A 15207-nucleotide genomic window follows, 5' to 3' on the forward strand; every position below is an offset into this window, starting at 1 on the left:
ATAATTTCTTAACTTGGGGATCCAAGTTCATGCATAGTACATTTGAACCCCTGTCCTGTGTGAAAGTGGACTTTTACCTATAAATTATCAGGTGACACAGTTCTTCCACTCAGGGCCCAGAGCAAGGAGGATAAGTTCCTTGTCATCTCCCTCTTTTCTGATACCCTCTTTCAACAAGAGAGTATCTCTTTGAGAGTCTTGGTTTTATGTAGGGGTCTCATTCCAACCCCTTATATAGATGCAATGCTTTGTCCTGTCCCTGAGGGGTCATTAAATTTTAAGTCCCTTGGTTTCTGTAATTGGCAAATTATGCCATGATGCTTTCAGTTTCTTTTTGGTTTTATTGGGGGGAGGAATTTCCTCTCACTTTCTTTAAACTCAGGTATAGAATTAAAATGTTAGTGTATTTCACCAATATTTCTAGTTGTTTTTAAGTGAGAGGTTCCCCCCACATCTGTATATAGCACATAATATTAATGGAATTGGAAATCTGCCACACAGTATTTATTTATTCCTTTGCTTAAAATTTAACTTTAATTTTTAATAAGATTTTATTTGTACATAGATTAAGAAATCAATGTGTTCTACTAAGGTAACTACAGAGGATAGAATTTTCTTTCCCCTTACTTCCTCAATTCAAGCTCTCCAAAGACAATCATATTCAATACTTTGTTCTTTTGTTTAATATTCTTACACAAGTCTTCCTTGATTTTTGAGTTTTAGATATTCTTTATTGAATTTTACTACAGGTTTTCTTAATCACATCTGTTTCCCTTCTCCACATCTTCCAAATAATTATATTTATTTAAATGAGATCAATGTTCAGTGTTTCTATTGATATGATTATATAAATATTATTCCCAGCACAGCCATGTCTTGTACATTTCATGCAACTTTGGGAGTAATAGTCACTCTTTTTATTGTTTGTTTTGTCTGAAAATCATTTCTATGTGCATCACTATTTCATTGCCAAATGCTGTGAGAAGTGTAACTCCCTCCCAATCTCCTCAAAAACAGTTATTTTATCTATTTTTATGTCTTTACATCTCTCCTGGAGCCCCGGGCCCTTTTGCTCTAGTTAGGACTAGCTGCTCTTTGCTGCAAAGCTGTCACCCTGGGAATTGTAGGGGAGAAACTGGAGGGTGGTGATTGCCAAGAGTGGGAATAGTGATGGGTGTTTGGATTACAGAGGTGTATGCACTTATCAAAACTCAGCAAAGGCACACTACATTTGTGTATTTAATTGTATGCAAATTTTATGTCAAAAGAAGAGAAGCATAAGCAAATATTAAACTTTACTTAATGGTACATTGGTTGAAGTATTTAGGGGAAGTGTACTGATGTCTGCAACTTTGAAATGCATTAAAAAAAAGATGAATGGCTAAAATGATGGCTAATTCTGTATTAAAACAAGTAGAGTAAAATGTTAATGGTAGAATCCAGGTAGAGGGTATACTGTAAAATTCTTCCAACTTTATTGTATATTTGAACATTTTTAAAATAAAATATTGGAGGAGAAAGAATAGAGATAGTAAAATGAGTTGGTCTGTCTGTGTAAGGATCTAAACAGGAGCTCAAGATAAATGTATCAACCGAAGGAGCGTTGGTGAGGAAATGAGAAAGAGTAGATGAAAAATAGTGTTAAAAGGTGAACTCAACTCCCTGCCTTTAGAGTGTAATTTTTCAGTATTCTGTCTTAAATATGATCCAAATCAAAGGAACTGATAAGCTTCTCTGTCTCTCTTTCCAGGGAGAGTCAATAGAGCTATATGGGAAGAAGAAAATAGAAATCCTATGGAACCTAAAAAAAATGATACAAGTGAACTTATTTCCAAAATAGAAATAGACTCACTGAGGTAGAAAAAACCTTATGGTTAGCAAAAGGGTATAGTGTGTGGGGAGACATAAATTAGGAGTTTGGGATTAACAGATACACACTACTATATATAAAATAGGTAGGCAACAAGGGCCTACTATATAGCACAGGGAACTATTTTCAATATCTTGTAATAACATATAGTGGAAAAGACTCTGAAAAAGAATAGATAGATAAATAGATGTATAACTGAATCACTTTGCTGTACACCTGAAACTAACACAACATTGTAAATTGACTCTACTTCAACAGGAAAAAAAAAAAAGTAGGTATCCTAGGGACAGGAACTCCTCATAGCCACCAAAGGGCCCACATAAAACATTTCTGTTCTAAGTATCAGCTCTCACAGAGAATCAGAGCTTTTATCCAACCTCAGGGTGGAAGATTCTTTGACTTAGAAAAGTTGTCACACTGACAGCTTTATTTCTTACCAATGACTTCGATAGTCATCAACATAAGCATACCAAATAAACAGTGTATTCAGAAGATAATTACAGAGGACCCTGGGTACTATGGTGACAGACCAGCCAGCCAGACCTGATATTTCTCCTTCCAACTTCTTATTAAAATAGGCTTAAAAAAAACAGAAAAAGAAAGAAACCGGCAAGCACACTGGAAAATGAAGATAAGAGATGTTAGACTTGGAGTGGAATTTCTCCTGAACACATAGTTTTAGGATGATCAAGGAGCACAGTCTGAGCTCATTTACCTCCTTGTCCACCTTTTCTAATAGAGAGTTCAGAGCTCCTCAAAGAACTAAGGAAGGCTTTGAGTGATGCATTCCTAAATAGGGGATACAGGGGTCCACTGACTGAAAAACTGAATCTCACTCCAAACCCCAGCCTCCTGCCCTCTCCTTGCCCCATTAACACCTGTTTTTCTATATTAACTCAGAAATTAATACTCCTAACAAAAAACATGTCAGGAATAGAAGAAGAGCAGAGGTTCATTGTGTCCTAGGGTTCTTTGTCGTTGAAGAAACCCACCAAACAGTTGCAGAGATAGGAAGAGTTCTAGGAGCAGTGCTTACTGAGCATTTAATCTCCATGTAACGTCGTTCACTGGAACAAAAGTGGTGAACATCTGACTTAGAGATCTCCCACTCTCAGATCAAGAGAGCACCCACTCTCAGGCTCCCTAAATGAACACAGTTAGACTTCACTAATTAAATTAGTGGCTGTCCAGGCTTACCTGACATTCACATCTAGGTCTGAGATGAGGAGACTGCCAGCATCTGAGAGAACAGTAAAAGGAGCTAAGGACATTCCACACTGTCTAATTCCAGGCAGAATTCTCTCATTTCAAAGTATGTAAATGGAAAACCTCCATGGGTACTCTAGAAAGATAATGCAACATAGGGGAAAGGAAATGCTTTCTTTAAGACTCTGAAAAGTGGAAATATTTGAAAATAATATATATATATATATTTTTTACAAAAAACAGAACTTTTATTTATTTATTTTTTTTGTGTGTGTTACGCGGGCCTCTCACTGCTGCGGCCTCTCCCGTTGTGGAGCACAGGCTCTGGACGCGCAGGCTCAGCGGCCACGGCTCATGGGCCCAGCCGCTCCGTGGCATGTGGGATCCTCCTGGACCAGGGCACGAACCCGTGTCCCCTGCATCGGCAGGCGGACTCCCAACAACTGTGCCACCAGGGAAGCCCAGAACAACTTCTTAAAAGATAGTTGTTGGTTTTCTTCCTAAAAGATGAAAAAATATAAAACCTCTACAACACAAAAGTGAATATATGAGGAAACAAGTTAAAGTGAAGGCAGAGATGCAAAGTGTGCTGGCTCATATAAGGAAATAAAATAAGGAAACCCAAAACATGATAGAATACTTTTACAGCAGTGATAGTCAAAGACAGAAAACTCTGTCATGATACAGAGAACAAATGTGGAACAATTCCAGAATACACAGGGGGAAAATGAAGAGAAGAAGACGATCAGGAAGTTGATGGATATAGGAAAGAGACAGTAGAGATTTTGTTTCAATGCATTAAATAAGAAAAATAAGGACATGGCATTGACTGACAGTGAGGAAAAACCACCCAGAGCTAAATAAACTTTGATTTTAAAATTTGAAAATGCTCTGTTTTGTCTTTGGCAAAATTAACAAAATAGACAACACTTGGGACTGTCCTGGCAAAAAAAAAGTTTTTTTTTAAGGCAATGTCTGACTTCTGGACAGTCTCAGTCTTTTTTTCTTTCTTTCCTTTCTTTCTTTCTTTCTTTCTTTCTTTCTTTCTTTCTTTCTTTCTTTCTTTCTTTCTTTCTTCCTTCCTTCCTTCCTTCCTTCCTTCCTTCCTTCCTTCCTTCCTTTCTTTCTTTCTTTCTTTCTTTCTTTCTTTCTTTCTTTCTTTCTTTCTTTCTTTCTTTCTCTCTTTCTCTCTTTATGGCTGCTTTGGATCTTCATTGCTGCGTGCAGGCTTTCTCTAGTTGCGGTGAGCAGGGGCTACTCTTCATTGCCATGTGCAGGCTTCTCATTGTAGTGGCTTCTCTTGTTGCAGAGCATGGGCTCTAGGTGCATGGGCTTCAGTAGTTGTGGCGCACGGGCTTCATTGCTTCGCGGTATCTTCCTGGACCAGGGCTCGAACCCGTGTCCCCTGCATTGGCAGGTGGATTGTTAACCGTTGAACCACCAGCGAAGCCCCTGGCAAAATTTTTAATATTAAAAGAGAAAGAAAAAAATTCACGTTGGCAAGGAAAGTTACATGTAAAAATGAAACTATTAGGCGGGCCTCAGATTATCTCCCCACCCTCAAAATATTTAATACCAGAAAACAGTGGAGTAAGATCAACAATATTTTAAGAGAGAAAAAATTACCCCCAAATTCTATACTTTATTAAATGTTATGAGTGTCCAAAAGTCAGAGGCATCTGAGATATGCAAGAACTCAGAAAAGTAATAATTACTCTTTCCTTCTTAAGAAAATTTCTCAATTACGTATTCCAGTTAATTGAATGAATCAAAAACTAAAGAAAGCATTCTGATTCTGCTCTGGAAACTTCCTATAACCCATTCCTCTCATTAATTACAAGGAAACAATATGGACAAAATTCAAAATAATAGCTCTTTGAGATCTGAAAGTTAAACCAAAGGATGCAGGTTTTGGAGGGACTTAAAACTTGAAGACATGACCACATAGTGTCATACTTGTTGTTGTTTTTGTATTTACTTTTTTTTTCTTTTTATGGGTTTCTTTATGAAGGCTTTGTTTAAGGGAAGGTCCCCCTTCATGGAAAGGCAAAATAGTTACAATAGCACTGGTGGCTGTATATTTGATAGAAACCTTGTCTTTCTGGCCAGGAACCAGAAAAAGTAGACCCTGTGATCCAGATAATATGGGGAGAATTTCAGAGACAGGTTAGGTCTGTATTTAGTAATTTCTTGACAAACTACTTAGAAAAAGAAATACAGCCAAAATCCAATAGATAAATTAAAATGAAGTACTAAATTCATATAATTAAAGAGAAAGCAAGAAAGTGGGAGGGAAACAGTGTAAAAAAATAGGACCAAGAAAAACTAATAATATAATGGTAGACTAAATCCAAACATATTAATAATTATATTAAATGTTAATGGTATAATCACTACAATTAAAAGGCAGATATTAACATAGTGGATGAAAAACCAAGACATTACTTCAATCTTTCTAGGAGACACAATTTGAATATAAAGACACAGAAAGATTAAAAGTTAATGAAAACAAAAAAGATACCATGCAAACTGTAAGCATAAGAAGAATGAAATTATTATTTTAAGTATTATATAGAATAGACTTCAAGACAAGAATATTACCAGAAACAAACAGGGATATGTCATAAGGATAAATGGCACAGTTCATCAGAAAGACATAAGCATTATAAATATGTATGCCTTTAATAACAGAACCTCAAACTACATGTAGAAAAAATTGATAGAATAAAAGGAAGAAATAGATAATTCCACAATTATAGTATTGTACACATAATACTCCTCTTCCAGCAATTCATAGAACAACTAGACAAAAAAATTCAGCAAAGCCACAGAATATCTGAATAACACTTTGATGTAATTGACATTTATAGAACAATATACACAACAAGTGTAGAGTAGACATTCTTTACTAGTACACACAGTATATTCACCAAGATAGATCACATGCTGGGCCATAAAACAAGCCTCAGTAAATTTAATAGGATTTAAATCATACAGAGTATATTCTCTGACCACAATAGAATTAAATTAGGAATCAATAAGATATATAGGAAAACCACGAATACCTGGAAATGAAAAAGCTCATTTCGCTTTTTTTTTTGCCATGCCGCATGGCTTGCAGGATTTTAGTTCCCCAAACAGGGATTGAACTTGGGCCATCGCAGTGAAAGCACTGAGTCCTAACCACTGGACCACAAGGGAGTTCCCTGAAATAGCACATTTCTAAATGATTCATGGACCAAACACAAAATCACAATGGAAATTAAAAAGTATTTTGAACTGAGACACAATAAGTACAATGTATAAAAGCTTATTGGGTGCAGAGAAAGCAGTCAGAGGGAATCTATAGATTTATATGTTTATATTAGAAAAAGAGAAAGGTTTAAAATCAAGGACTAAGATCCTCCATTAAGAATCTGGGAAAAGATAAAAGAAAACACAAAGTAAGTAGAAAGGACATTATAGAGTAAAGAAAATAAGTCATTGAAAGAGATAAGACAAGAGGGAAAATTTAACAAAGCTAAGAGTTGGTTCTTTGAAGAGATCAACAAAATTGACAAAATTTAGCTAGACTGATGAATTAAAAACAGAAGAGACTGCAAATCACCAGTATCAGGAATGAAGGTGGGGTTATCAACTACAGATCTTTAAAAAATAAAAGGATAATAAGAAAACAGCACATTCAAAAAACTTAGACAAAACTGACAAATTTTTTGGAAAATACAACTTACTAACATAGACTTACAAAAAAACCCAGAAAATATGAATCATCCTATTATATTTATTAAAGAAATTAAATTTATTATAGGAAACTATCCCACTGAAAAAACTCTGGTCCCAGTGATTTCAATGGTGAAGTCTATAAAAGTTTAATGAAGAAGACAATACAAACTTTTCAGTAAATAGAAGGGATCATTGCCCAACTAATTGGGCAAGATGGCAAGCATTACCTTGATTTCAAACATTCAAAGACATTACAAGAATAGAAAAATATAGATCAATATCCCTCATAATTATAGATACAAAAATCATTAACAAAATAATAGCAAATGGGCAAAGTGCGTGAAGGGGGTCAAAAGGTATTAACTTCCAGTTATAAAATAAATAAGTCATGCGGCTGTAATGTATGGTGACTATAGTTAATAATACTGTACTGCATATTTGAAAGTTGCTAAGCTATAAATCTAAAAACTCCTCATCAAAAGAAAAACATTTTTTTTTTGTTGTATGGTGATGGATGTTAACTAGACTTATTGTGGTGATTATGTTGTAACATATACAAATATCAAATCATTATATTGTACACCTGAAACTAATACAGTGTTGTATGCCAATTATACCTCAATAAAAATCATTAGCAAAAGGAATCCAACAATATGTAAAAAGGAAGATACATCATGGCCAATGGAGTTTATCCTAGGAATGCAAATTTGGTTTAACATTTGAAATGAATCAATGTAAATCACCATATTAACAGAATACACTAGAAAAAACATGATCTTTTTAATAGATGATGAAGAAGCATTTGACAGAATTCAACATTCCTTGATGATATAAACTTTCAGTAAACTAGAAATAATAGGGAACTTCCTCAGATTGATAAAAGGTATCTACAAAAAACCTACAGCTGACATCATGCTTAAAGAAGGACTAATTTGTTTCCTCCTGAGGTTGGGAACAAGGCAAGAATGTGTGCTTTCACCACTTGCTATAATACAAAGAATGTGGTGGTCAGAACTCAACAGAACTGCATTCATAGACTTACTTTGCTGCTTCAAGCCAAATAAGCTTGAGCAGTTTATTTAAACTTCCTGAGTCTCAATTTGTGCATCTATGAAATGAGTATAACAATGCTTACTTTGGTAGTTGGGTAAGTGCCTGACACAATGTCTGATGTAGAAAAGAGGCTTAATTAATGATATAAGTATTAGATTTGTACCTATACAATAGACTTATAAACTCTCTGAATACAGAAACCATTTCTCTTTTATTTACATCCATATGTTCAGTGCTTAGCTTAGTACCTGGCACATGGCAGGCTTTGTGTAAAAGTTTGTTGACTGAATTATTCAGATTAGAACATTGATAAAAAGGATCTTAGAGATTGTTTAGCTTTTGTTTTGATCAGATTTTTTAAAAAATTGAATTATAGTTGATTTATAACATTACATTAGTTTCAGGTGTACAACATAGTCATTTGATATTTTTATAGATTATACTCCATTTAAAAGTATTGTAAAATGTTGTCTATGTTCCCTGTGTTGTACATTACATACTCGTATCTTATACCTAGTAATTTGTACCTCTTAATCCCCCTCACCTCTTTTGCCCCACCCTCAACCCTTCTCCCAACTGGTAAACACAAATTTGTTCTCTGTATCTGTGAGCATGTTTCTGTCTTGTTGTATTCTTATTCATTTTTTTTATATTTTAGATTCCACAGGTAAGTGAAAACATGAAGTATTTCTTTCTCTCTCTGACTTACTTCACTAAGCATAATACACTCCACATCCATCCATGTTGTTACAAATGGTAAAATTTCATTCTTTTGTATGGCTGAGTAATATTCCAGTGGTGTGTGTGTGTGTGTGTGTGTGTGTGTGTGTGTGTGTGTATGTGTGTGTGTGTGTGTGTTTGTATCACATCTTTCTTACCCATTTTTATTTAAAAAATTTTTTTATTTTTGACCACACTGTGCATCTTGTAGTATCTTAGTTCCACAACCAGGGACAGAACCCCAGCCCCTGTATTGAAAGTGCCAAGTCCTAACTATTGGACAACCAGAGAATTCCCTTTTTTTCCCCATTTAAAAATTTTAATTTAATTTAATTTATTATTTTTTTCATCTTTAGATGGACACTTAAGTTGCTTCCATATCTTGGCTATTATAAATAAAGCTACTATGAAAATTGGGGTGCACTTATCTTTTAGAAGTGTTTTCATTTTCTTTAGATATATATCCAGTAGTAGAATTGCTGGATCATATGGTAGTACTATTGGGTTGGCCAAAAAGTTCATTTGGTTAATGAACATGTTGTTCAATAAAGTCTTGGTGAAAATGACAGATTTGTCTTTTATTTTTTCTTAAAACTGAACATACTTTATGTCCAACCCAATATTTTAGTTGTTTAAGGAAGATCCATACTATTTTCCCTAGTGGATGTACCAACTTACAGTCCCACCAATAGTGTAGTAGGATTCTCTTTTCTCCACATCATCACCAACATTTATTATGTATTGTCATTTTGACACTAGCCATTCTGACATGTAAGGTGATATCTCATCATGGTTTTGACTTGCATTTCCCTGTTGATTAGTGATGTTGAGCATCTTTTCCTGTGCCTTTTGGCTATCTGTATGTCTTCCTCAGAAAAATGTCTATTCAGGTCTTCTGCCCACTTTTTAATCAGGTTGTTTGTTGTTTTGAGTTGTATGAGCTCTTTATATATTTTGAATATTAACCCCTTATCAGACATATCACTTGCAAATATCTTCTCCCATTCAGTAGGTTGCCTTTTCATTTTGTTGATGGTTTCCTTCACTATGAAAAAGATTTTAAGTTTAATTAAGTCTCATTTGTTTATCTTTGCTTTTGTTTCCCTTTCCTGAGGAGACAGATCCAAAAAAATATTGCTAATATTTATGTCAAAGACTGTTATTACTATGATTTTCTCTAGGAGTTTTACAATATTCCATCTTACATTTAGGTCTTTAATCCATTTGAGTTTATTTTTTTATATAGTGTGAAAAAATGTTCTTCTTTCAGTTGTTTATAGGTAGCTGTCCTGTTTTCATATCACAACTTTTTGAAGAGACTGACCTTTCCCCCATTGCATAATTTTGCCTCATTTATTGTAGATTTATTGACCATATGTGTGTGTTTATTTGTGGCTCTCTATTCTGTTCCATTGATCTACATGTCTATTTTGTGCCAGTACTGTGCTGTTTTGATTACTGTAGCTCTGTAGTATAGTCTGAAGTCAGGGAGCATGATGCCTCCAGCATTGTTCTTTTCCTCACTATTTCCTTGGCTATTCAGAATGGGTTTTTTGTGGTACCATACAAATTTTAGAATTCTTTGTTCTAGTTCTGTGAAAAATGTCATGGATTTTTCATAGAGATTGCGTTAAGTCTGTAGATTACTTTAGGTTGTATATACATTTTAACAATATTAACTCTACCAATCCATGAACATGGGATCTCTTTCATTTATTCATATTGTCTTCAATTTCCTTTTTCAATGTCTTGTAGTTTTGAGAGTAGAGGTTTTTTACCTCCTTGGCTAAGTTTATTCCTAGGTATCAATATTTTATTCTTTTGTATACAATTGTAAATGGGATTGTTTTCTTGTTTTCTCTTTCTGATAGTTTATTATTAGTGTATAAAAAATCAACAGATTTCTGTATGTCATTATGCATCCTGCAACTTTACTGAATCCATTTATTATTTCTAATGTTTTTCAGTGGAGACTTTAGGGTTTTCTATATAAATTATCATGTCATCTGCAAATGGTGACACCTTTACTTCTTTCCTTCCAATTTGGATGTCTTTTCTTTTTTTTCTTGTCTTGTTACTGTGGCTAGGGCTTCCAATACTATGTTAAATATAAATGATGAGAGTGGGCTTCCTTGTCTTATTCCTGATTTTAGAGGAAAAGTTTTTAGTTTTTCACCATTGAGTGTGATGTTAGTTGTGGGCTTGTCAAAAATGACCTTCATTACACTGAATATGTTACCTGTATACCACCTTTGCTAGGAGTTTTATTTTTTTATCATGAATAGGTGTTGAATTTTGTCAAATGCTTTTTCTGCATCTATTGAGATGATCATGTGAGTTTTATCATTCATTTTGTTAACGTGGTGAATCACATTGATTTATTTGTGGATATTGAGTCATCCTTGCATACCTGGAATAAATCCCACTTTATCATGGTGTATGATCCTTTTTATATATTGATGAATTAGGTTTGCTAATATTTTGTTGAGGATTTTAGCATTTATATTCATCAGAAATGTTGCCCTGTAATTTTCTTTCTTTTAGTGTCTTTATCTAGTCTTGGTATCAGGGTAATGGTGACCTCATAGAATGAATTTGGGAGTGTTCCATCCTCTTTATTCTTTTTGGAATAGTTTGAGAAAGATAGGTATTAACACTTCTTTATATGCTTGATAGAATTTCCCTGTGAAGTCATCCAGTTCTGGACTTTTGTTTGTTGGGAGTTCTTTAAAATATTGATTCAATTTCAATACTACTAATTGGTCTGTCCATATGATCTATTTCTTTCTGAGCCTTGGAGAACTGTATGTTTCTAGGAATTTATCCATTTCTTCTAGTTTGCCCAATATGTTGGCATATAACTGTTCATAGTATTCTCTTATGATTGTTTGTATTTCTGTCCTATCAGTTGTAATTTCACCTTCTTCATTTTTCCATTTCATTTCTCTCCTTTTTTCTTAATGAGCCTAGCCAAAGCCTTATGAATTTTGTTTATCTTTTCAAAACCAGCTGTTGGTTTCATTGATCTTTTCATTTTTTATCTCTATTTTGTTTATTTTTGCTCTGATATTTATTATTCCCATTCTTGTGTTGATTTTGGCTTTATTCTTCTTTTACTAATAACTTTAGATGGTAAGTTATGTTGTTTATTTGAGAATTTTCTTGTTTCTAGAGGGAGGACGGTACTGCTATGAACTTCCCTCTTAGAATAGCTTTGCAATGGCTCATCGATTATGGAAAGTGGTGTTTTCAATTTCTTTTGTCTTAAGGTATTTTCTGATTTTCTCTTTGTTTTATTCAGTGAGCCATTGGTTCTTTTTTATTAATCTCCTTTACTCTTTGTTTTCTTTAAGCTCCCTTTACTCTTTCTTTTTAACATCTTTATTGGAATATAGGGGATTTACAATATTGTGTTTGTTTCTGCTGTATAACAAATTGAATCATCCATATGTAAACCTATATCCCCATATCCCCTCCCTCTTGCATCTCCCTCTCACCCTTCCTACACACCGCTCTAAGTGGTCACAGAGCACTGGGATGATCGCCCTGTGCTATGCGGCTGCTTCCCTCTAACTATCTATTTTATATTTGGTAGTGTATATATGTCAATGCTACACTCTCACTTCCTCCCAGCTTACCCTTCCTCCTCCCCATGTCCTCAAGTCTATTCCCTATGTCTGTGTCTTTATTCCTGTCCTTCCCCTATTAAAAAAAACAGAACTTATATATTTTTTTAGATTCCATATATTTGTGTTACCCTATGGTATTTGTTTTACTCTTTCTGACTTACTTCACACTGTATGACAGACTCTAGGTCCATCTACCTCACAACAAATAATTCAATTTCGTTTCTTTCTATGGCTGAGCAATATTCCATTGTATATATGTGTCATATCTTCTTTAGCCACTCATCTGTTGATGGACACTTAGGTTGTTTCCATATCCTGGCTATTGTAAATAGAGCTGCAATGAACGTTGTGGTACATGACTCTTTTTGAATTATGGTTTTCTCAGGGTATAGGCCAGTAGTGGGATTGCTGGGTCATATGGTAGTCCTATCTGTACTTTTGAAGGAACCTCCATACTGTTCTCCATAGTGGCTGTATCAATTTACACTCCCACCTTCTCCAAACCCTCTCCAGCATTTATTGTTTGTAAATTTTTTGATTATGGTCATTCTGACTGGTGTGAGGTGATACCTCATTGTAGTTTTGACTTGCATTTCTCTAATGATTAGTGATGTTGAGCATCCTTTCATGTTTTTCTTGGAAATCTGTATATCTTCTTTGGAGAAATGTCTATTTAGGTCTTCGGCCCATTTTTGGATTGGGTTGTTCGTTTTTTTTGATATTGAGCTGCATGAGCTGTTTGTACATTTTGGAGATTAATCCTTTGTCAGTTGCTTAAATTGCAAATATTTTCTCCCAATTTTGAGGGTTGTCTTGTTTATGGTTTCCTTTGCTGTGCAAAAGCTATTGTTTCATTAGATCCCATTTGTTTATTTTTGTTTTAATTTTCATTTCTCTAAGAAGTGGGTGAAAAAGGATCTTGCTGTGATTTATGTCATAGAGTGTTCTGTCTATGTTTTCCTCTAAGAGTTTGATAGTTTCTGGCCTAATATTTAGGTCTTTAATCCATTTTGAATTTATTTTGTGTATGGTGTTAGGAAGTGTTCTAATTTCATGCTTTTCCATGTAGCTGTCCAGTTTTCCCAACACCACCTATTGAAGAGGCTGTCTTTTCTCCATTGTATATTCTTGCCTCCTTTATCAAAGGTGACCATATGTGCGTGGGTTTATCTCTGGGGTTTCTATCCTGCTCCATTGATCTATATTTCTGTTTTTGTGCCAGTATCATGCTGTCTTGATTACTGTAGCTTTGTATTATAGTCTGAAGTCTGGGAGCCTGTTTCCTCCAGCTCCGTTTTTCTTTCTCAAGGTTTCTTTGGCCATTTGGGGTCTATTGTGTTTCCATAAAAAATGTGAAATTTTTTGTTCTACTTCTGTGAAAAATGCCATTGGTAGTTTGATAGGGATTGCATTGAATCTGTAGATTGCTTTGGGTAGTAGAGTCATTTTCACAATGTTGATTGTCCAATCCAAGATCATGGTATATCTCTTCCTCAGTTTGTATTGTCTTTATTGTCTTTTGTCAGTGTCCTATAGTTTTCTGCCTACAGGTGTTTTGTCTCCTTAGGTAGGTTTATTCCTAGGTATTTTATCCTTTTTGTTTTAGTGGTAAATGGGAATGTTTCCTTAATTTCTCTTTCATCTTTACTGTATAGGGATGCAAGAGATTTCTGTGCATTAATTTTGTATCCTGCTACTTTACCAAATTCATTGATTAGCTCTAGTAGTTTTCTGGTAGCATCTTTAGGATTCTCTATGTATACTATCATGTCATCTGCAAACAGTGACAATTTTACTTCTTCTTTTCCGATTTGGATTCCTTTTATTTCTTTTTCTTCTCTGATTTTTGTGGCTAAAACTTCCAATATTATGTTGAATAATAGTGATGAGAGTGTGCAACCTTGTCTTGTTCCTGATCTTATTAGAAATGGTTCCAGTTTTTCACCATTGAGAGCGATGTTGGCTCTGAGTTTATCATATATAGCTTTTATTATGTTGAGGTAGGTTCCCTCTATGCCCACTTTATCGAGAGCTTTTATCATAAAGCAGTGTTGAATTTTGTCAAAAGCTTTTTCTGCATCTATTGAGATGATCATATGGTTTTTATCCTTCAATTTTTTAATATGGTGTATCACATTGATTGATTTGCATATATTGAAGAATCCTTGCATTCCTGGGTCAAACCCCACTTGATCATGGTGTATGATCCTTTTAATGTGCTGTTGGATTCTGTTGGCTAGTATTTTGTTGAGGATTTTTGCATCTATGTTCATGAGTGATATTAAGCTGTAGTTTGCTTTTTTGTGACATCTTTGTCTGGGTTTGGTATTACAGTGATGTTGGCCTTTGGAATGAGTTTGGGAGTGTTCCTTCCTCTGCTGTTTTTTGGAAGAATTTGAGAAGAACAAGTGTTAGCTGTTCTGTCAATATTAGATAGAATTCCTCTTTGAAACCATCTGGTCCTGGACTTTTGTTTGTTGGAAGATTTTTAATCACAGTTTCAATTTCATTACTTGTGATTGAACTGTTCATATTTTGTATTACTTCCTGGTTAAGTCTTGGAAGGTTATACCTTTCTAAGAATTTGTCCATTTATCCCAGGTTGTCCATTTTTTGGGCATAGAGTTGCTTGTAGTAATCTCTCATGATCCTTTGTATTCTGGCAGTGTCAGTTGTTACTTCTATTTTATTTTAATTATGTTGAGTTATGTCTTCTCCCTTTTTTTCTTGATTAGTCTGGCTAATGGTTTATCAATTTTGTTTATCTTCTCAAAGATCCAGCTTTTAGTTATATTGATCTTTGCTATTGTTTCCTTCATTTCTTTTTCATTTATTTCTATTCTGATCTTTATGATTTCTTCCCTTCTGCTAACTTTGAGGTTGTTTGGTTCTTCTTTCTCTAATTCCTTTAGGTGTAGGTTAGGTTGTTTATTTGAGATGTTTCTTGAAGTAGGATTATATTGCTATAAACTTCCCTCTTAGAACTGCTTTTGGTGCATCCCTTAG

The 15207-nt window shown here is 34.5% G+C and overlaps 1 protein-coding gene across 1 annotated transcript in view; it reads right to left on the reverse strand.

Annotated features, from left to right (window-relative positions):
- Positions 1-15207, reverse strand: part of LOC307187069 (uncharacterized protein) — a gene marked incomplete at its 3' end in the record, with an annotated part of 99797 nt that overhangs the window by 9659 nt on the left and 74931 nt on the right. Inside the window, exon 4 of the mRNA XM_079922815.1 lies at positions 2308-2449. Coding sequence (XP_079778941.1) covers positions 2308-2449 — 142 coding nt within the window. The remainder of the gene's footprint in view (positions 1-2307; positions 2450-15207) is intronic.

Source organism: Stenella coeruleoalba (assembly GCF_951394435.1).
Source record: "Stenella coeruleoalba genome assembly, chromosome: 5".
NCBI lineage: Eukaryota > Metazoa > Chordata > Mammalia > Artiodactyla > Delphinidae > Stenella > Stenella coeruleoalba.